This window comes from Tursiops truncatus, chromosome 13 (assembly GCF_011762595.2).
Source record: "Tursiops truncatus isolate mTurTru1 chromosome 13, mTurTru1.mat.Y, whole genome shotgun sequence".
Taxonomy (NCBI): domain Eukaryota; kingdom Metazoa; phylum Chordata; class Mammalia; order Artiodactyla; family Delphinidae; genus Tursiops; species Tursiops truncatus.
In genome coordinates, this window is record NC_047046.1 from 38,265,460 (window position 1) to 38,271,459 (window position 6,000).

The following is a 6,000-nucleotide window of genomic DNA, read 5'->3' on the forward strand; positions in this document are numbered from 1 at the left end:
CTTTCTTACTTCACTTGTCCTCCAGGAGATGAAGGACTTACCTGATTGATACAATTTTGAAGAATGAGTGGGTCGCGTGGCTCAGCAAATTCTCTTCTCCTCTCAGGGGCAAGTTTATTCAGGGAAGTACATAATGGACTCTGCCAATGAAGGCAGCCCAAGTATTGCCCACTCAGCTCCATTTACTTTTGACTTCTTAACCTTTACTCACAATTACCTTAAACAAACCTTAGCTTAGTTTCCTTTCATTATTAATTTTGAATTAGTGGACCTTAACAGAAAAGTTTTGTGTTGTGTCTTTGTTAGTTTTCAGGTACAGGAAAAAAATTTACTTAACAGTAACAACAGTAAACCCTTATGTTTCATTTGTCCATATGCCAGGAGTTAGGTTTTCTCTAAAGTCTAAATCATATCTCACAAGTAAAGCATCAATGGTTCCCTGGTGAACTGACAGAATCCATGACCCTCCCTACATACTCAAACTGTACATAAGATAGTAACTGGGGCCTGAGGCAAGTGCACCCTCATGATATTGGGGTGCTCGTGCTGCCTTTGCAGCTCTACTGTATAAGAGACATTAACATAATACCAAAGCATCCCTGCAAGGAAACTAGATGTTTCCCAAGAGGTAGGTTTGCTCATACTTGCTCTTTAAACTATAAAAAAATGTTCTACTTTGCTCAGGGAACAGAAGGTCTAGGAAGGAAGACAAAACACTTCTAAAGACCCATTTTGCTCAAGGCATGAAACCAAACACTTTACACATGCTAATTCATTTAAACTCTGTAGTAAGTGAGAAGCTACATTGGGGAAGTTAAAAATTAGTTGCCCAGGGTTACTCAGTAAGTGGAAGTTCCAACATTTGAACCCAGACCTGGCTCTAAAGCCCATGCACATTCCCCCATATTACACAGCCTTCCCCAAGCTCTGTTACCTACTGGATCCCATGCAAGGCTATCAGTGACTTAGATCTGTTTTGCAGCCTAAGGACTCCACACAGCCTTGTGCCAAAGTTCCAGATCCATTTTTTTCATCAGTGGTCTTTGAAACTACCTAGCTGTCTGTGGTGGATTGTAAACACATTTAATAGCCCTTCCTCTCAAGAGGTGGAGGCTAAATTCCTACCACCTGACTCAAGGGTGCCCACATGACCTGACTACAACATGGCAGAAGCAACACTGTGAGAGTTCTCAGCTTGGGCCTGAAGAAGCCTTGCAGCTGTCACTTTTGTACTCTTGGAACACTGTGCTGCCCAGTGAACTTGGGGTGAGCCTGATGGTGGATGAGAGACCACATGGAGCTGAGAAGAGTCATCCCTGATGATGGCTCCCAAACCCAGAGTTGTCCAGGCTGCTGACCACAAATGCATGAGTGATCTCGGCCAAGACCAGAAGAACCACCCGGCTGAGCTCAGCCCAAATTGCTGGCCCACAGATTGTGAGCAGAAATGTTTTTAGCCACTAAGTTTGGGGAGAGTTTGTTATACAACAAAAGCTAACCCTCTCTGACCTAGATTCAGAGATTCCTTGCAGTTAAAAACAAATGAGGATAGGTCCAAAGGCCACTGAAAAGTTTACTGGTCATTGCTTACTCATGCATTCTGCTACCTTCAAGCCCAGTGTGATTCAGCGTTAGAGTTCCCTAAACCCAAATAAGCTGGGTCTTCAAGCAGCTGACAGTGATCTGGTCCAGCCTTACCCTCTCATAGGCTCCTTATGGTAAGGACAATTTCCCACAACTCTTTGTATCTCCTCACAGTACCCAGCGTAGAGCCTTCCTTCTATCATACATTCTCAATAAAATTTCTGAATCAGTAGAAGAGATTTTAACCCTTAGGGAAGCTAGAACCTTCCTACAGCTTTGAAGCACAGTGTAACAGTAGCCATGGTAATAAAATTTGGCAACTTTTACAAGTAATGGAAAAAAGCCATGCATACCGGTAACTCTAGAGCTTATGAGATTCAGTCCTTGAGTTTCAACTACATTGTGTTTTGTTTGTTTGTTTCTGTTATTTATTGAAGTATAATTGATTTACAATGTTGTGCTAATTTCTGCTGTACAGGCAAGTGACTCAGTTATACACATATATACATTCTTTTTTTAAAATATTCTTTTCCATTATGGTTTATCCCGGGAGATTGGATATAGTTCCCTGTGCTCTACAGTAGGACCTTGTTGTTTATCCATTCTAAATGTAATAGTTTGCATCTACTAACCCCAAACTCCCAGTCCATCCCTCTCCCTCCTCCCCTCCCCCGTCAACTACATTGTTTTTAAAAGCACTTTCTAAGTCTTGGGAGACAGTTCAGGCAAAGTATAGAATCAGCAATTTAAATATGTACAAAAGGCTTTATAATCTGTATTTTCTGAGCATGACTAAGTTTTAGCAAAAAACTGGAATCAAGCCTCATATCTAACTGAATGGTGCTTAAACATTGTATCCAATGATATCCAATGATAAATTCCTGCTATTGCTTATAGTGCAAATTTAATAGAACCATAATTCTGGAACACCATATCACGACTTTCAAGAGACTGTCATCTCATGAACAAAATAGACTTTATCTGTAAAAGATCAGAGTTAACTTGTTAAAATTGAATTAGCTATTATGGCATTTTCTTCTTTATATCAAAATGTTTTTATTAATATAAAGTCAACATCAGTTTTTCACAAAACAAGTGTTTTGAGTTTAAGAAAAGATACAACTTGGCTTTAAACACAACTCAGAGTGTTCCACTACAATAATTACCATTGGCTAAAAAAGACTGAGGCTCAGAAAAGCAGTACCTTTCACAATGAATCTGCTTTCAAATTTTAGAACTGAACCAGAAACTTAAAGTTGCTAAGTTGCTTGCAAAAATTAAATAGTATCTGGTGACTGAGTTGAATAATGATTACTTAAAAATGCTGTGCCATCATTAACTGGACCCTAGCCACGCGCACCTGCAAACTCAGGTGGACAGAAAAGGCACAGATCACCTTTGGAAAGATAAGGATGACCTACAAGCTGATTCTGAATATTTTTTACACTTGGGATCTGAGCCGATGAGGCAAGATTAGTGGATCCAGAGCCCAAATGTGGAGTATGACATGAGGGACATTGGGCAGTCTCTCAGGGGTTTGTAATTGCTATTCTCCTAGCAATCCCTTCACTGTGGCCTACTGCTTCTTAGCCCTGGGTCCTATGTCAATTCCTAAGTGATTCTAATTTCATGCATTCATTCAACCGAAATCTGCTGAGTGCCTAAGTACTATTTCCTGTGCAATGATTCAGTTATGCATTTTCCTGAAAAAAGAGGGGAAGGAGGAAGCAGGGGAAAATAATAATTTAGGGGATTGCATAATCCATGCAAGAAATAACAAGTATTTCGGAAACAAACATGCAGACATATTTAAGCTTCATTTAGAATGAATTAAGTGAAAAACAGAAGAAATCTTTCACTGGTACCTGTATCCCAATTCTTCACTAAGGTGAATCATATGAAGGATGTACGATTCCTTGCTTGTTCCAGTGAGGCCAGGCAACAATAAGATAGTAGGTCTGGTGCTGGCATCCATGTAACACTTACTGTTATCATCATCAAACCAGTCCAGTGAAATCTGCCCTCCATCTGCAGTTTTAATAAGTTCACTGAAAGAAATAACACAAAAGACATACATACTCTTTTAGTGTTTCAAGTCATGTCTTAATATTAGTTCCTAATTCTCTCTCTCTTTCTCTCTCTGTATATATATATGCCATTACTTGGTCCTCTCAAAATAACTTCTTTCCAGCCTCCACTAACACACACGTCACTTTCTTTCATTACATGAATGTCATGAAATTAGTATAATAAAGTATTTCCAGCAAGATCAGTAAAAGATAGTATGTAAATGTGGGCTTCAAACTACTTCAAATATTTATCTTAATCATTTCCTCATTGCTCTGAAATACCCAGCATTTAACCCCTATTTGACTGAGGTCACCCAAATAATTCAACAGAGAATCTTGAATACGTAAACTGCTGATCTGATCACCGCTCTAGCCGTTTGACTCAATAATGCAGTCTCCTCACAGAGCATATTACAAAATTTGCTTCTTAAACACTTCAAAGTACTTCTCGCATAGTATCTACGAACTTGAAGAGTTTTCCCAAACGAATAGTGCAAGTTCCAGGCAACAAAAGAAACTCTAAAGGGACTAGATGACTCAGTAAAATTAATAATAAGCACCATTTAAATCTCCTGGTTACTGATATATTCTGGACCATATCTTTAACACCTCAAGGACATTATCCACAAGAACCCATTTGCTTATCAATATGAAGTCCTTTTACTGGGGTCCATCACAGAAAATCCACATTAATTGGCATCCTTCTCACCCCCACCGCCAGCTCAATGCACATCATCAAAGGATCTAGGTCCTCAGGGACAGAGGCATGACAAATTGGAAAAAGAGTAACCCCCAAACACTTCTCTCACCTTAGAAAATAAACCATTTACATCAGAGCACCTCCCCCCAACAGTGGTGAAAGGTAACACCTGAATATTTTCCTGCAGCTGCGTGTGTCTGTGGCAGACGTGCCTTCCACCTTCATTCCCCCTTGCTTTTCTATATACTTAACTAAACCGGAGGTTGTATTAACCAAAAACTGGGAGTATGCAAAACATTGTGATTTTGAAGAAATGACTGAAAATGGAACTTTACTTACTTCCTATACTTCACCGGAGGCTTGGAAGTGATGAAAGGTCTCAGCAGTGTCTGTCCTCGACTCTCCCAGCACCAGACCGTCGGGTAGTACGTTTCTGTCACCACAGGACAGTGGTCCTGAAGGAAGCGGCTGAAACTTTCACCCCCTGTCACTAACTGGGGCTTCTGTGGGGAAAACCAGTATCAGTGAAGTGTCCAGAACAAAGTTTCTGCCAACTGTAAACCAGAAACAAGCGCAAACTCGTCCCTAGCGCGAGATCCATCTGATTACATATCCTTCTGGAAGCCTGATGCAAATAATTCAAACATAACGAACTTAACAGTGGTTTATTAAACCCTTCTAGGGAATGGAGAGAGTTGACACATGGGAGTCATCCTCAGAAGTGCTAGAGCATCGCGGAGCTGCTTTACCAGGTTAGCGAATGGTGACAGGGCAGTGCCGCCGCGCCGAGGTCAGCAGGGTCCCGCGCGCTCAGAGGGCGTCCATCAGATGCCGGAGAAAGGGCGCCCCGGACGGCCCCAGACACTCGCCCCAGACAGCGGCACCTCCGGCTTCGCCTGCTGCTGTCACTCCCGGAGAGCTGCCCGCGGCCCTGCGCCCGCGCCATCCCCCGGCTCACCTTGGCAATGCTGCTCATGTAGTAGCAGGCGTAAGCGAAGCTGAAGCCCAGGATCAGGGATAAGCCCACTCCCGAACCGAAGAAACCGATCCGGACTTGATGCTCCAGGTAGAGCGAGAGCTCCCGGGAGAGTATCCGCAGGTCCATGGCTAAGCGCTGCATGGCCCGGGGACCGCGGCGCGCGGGTGCTGCGGCCAGAGGCCAGCTAGCGGGCACGGAGCGAAAGCGGGCACGCCGGCGCCGCCGCGGACCCTTGACCAGAGCGTCTCCGGCCGGACTGAGCCGGGCTTCCGCCAACGGGCGCGGCCCAGTGGCCCCGGGAGGCGTAGCCCGGCACGCCGTACTCCGCCGGCTCCGCCCCGGCTTCCCCCGGTCCGCCCCCCACCGCCTGCCAGTCAGGAACCTTCTTGCGGCGCAGTTCCAAGCTTGCACCCCCGCGACGGCGGATGGTGTTCTCTCGGCCGGGTCGCAGTCAGCCTGAGTGAACCCCCAGAGTTGGGAGAGAGCGGGTGCCATTTCGGAGAAGGAAATGGGCCTGGCAGCGCGCGTTCAGGCCCCGGGGCGGGCACCTGCCCCAGTGACCTTGAACGATTCCGCAAGGGTCTTGGTTAAGCCTTCCGGTAAACTAGCAGCTTTAGGGTGCCCAGGAAGTGTACGCTGCAGTTGTAAGATTTGGGGAGTTAATGTCA

The 6,000-nt window shown here is 44.4% G+C and overlaps 1 protein-coding gene across 2 annotated transcripts in view; it reads right to left on the reverse strand.

Annotated features, from left to right (window-relative positions):
• ABHD3 (abhydrolase domain containing 3, phospholipase) overlaps positions 1-5,689 on the reverse strand; it is a 41,305-nt gene extending 35,616 nt beyond the window's left edge. The window contains exons 1-3 of one of the 2 annotated variants that reach the window (XM_033837612.2): positions 5,312-5,689; positions 4,693-4,856; positions 3,450-3,632 (exon numbers count right to left, since the gene is read on the reverse strand). In XM_033837612.2, the coding sequence (XP_033693503.1) occupies positions 3,450-3,632; positions 4,693-4,856; positions 5,312-5,473 (509 nt within the window). In that variant the 5' untranslated portion in view covers positions 5,474-5,689. The remainder of the gene's footprint in view (positions 1-3,449; positions 3,633-4,692; positions 4,857-5,311) is intronic. The other variant, XM_019930540.2, reaches the window with a different exon arrangement.
• Positions 5,690-6,000: the final 311 nt, after the last annotated feature.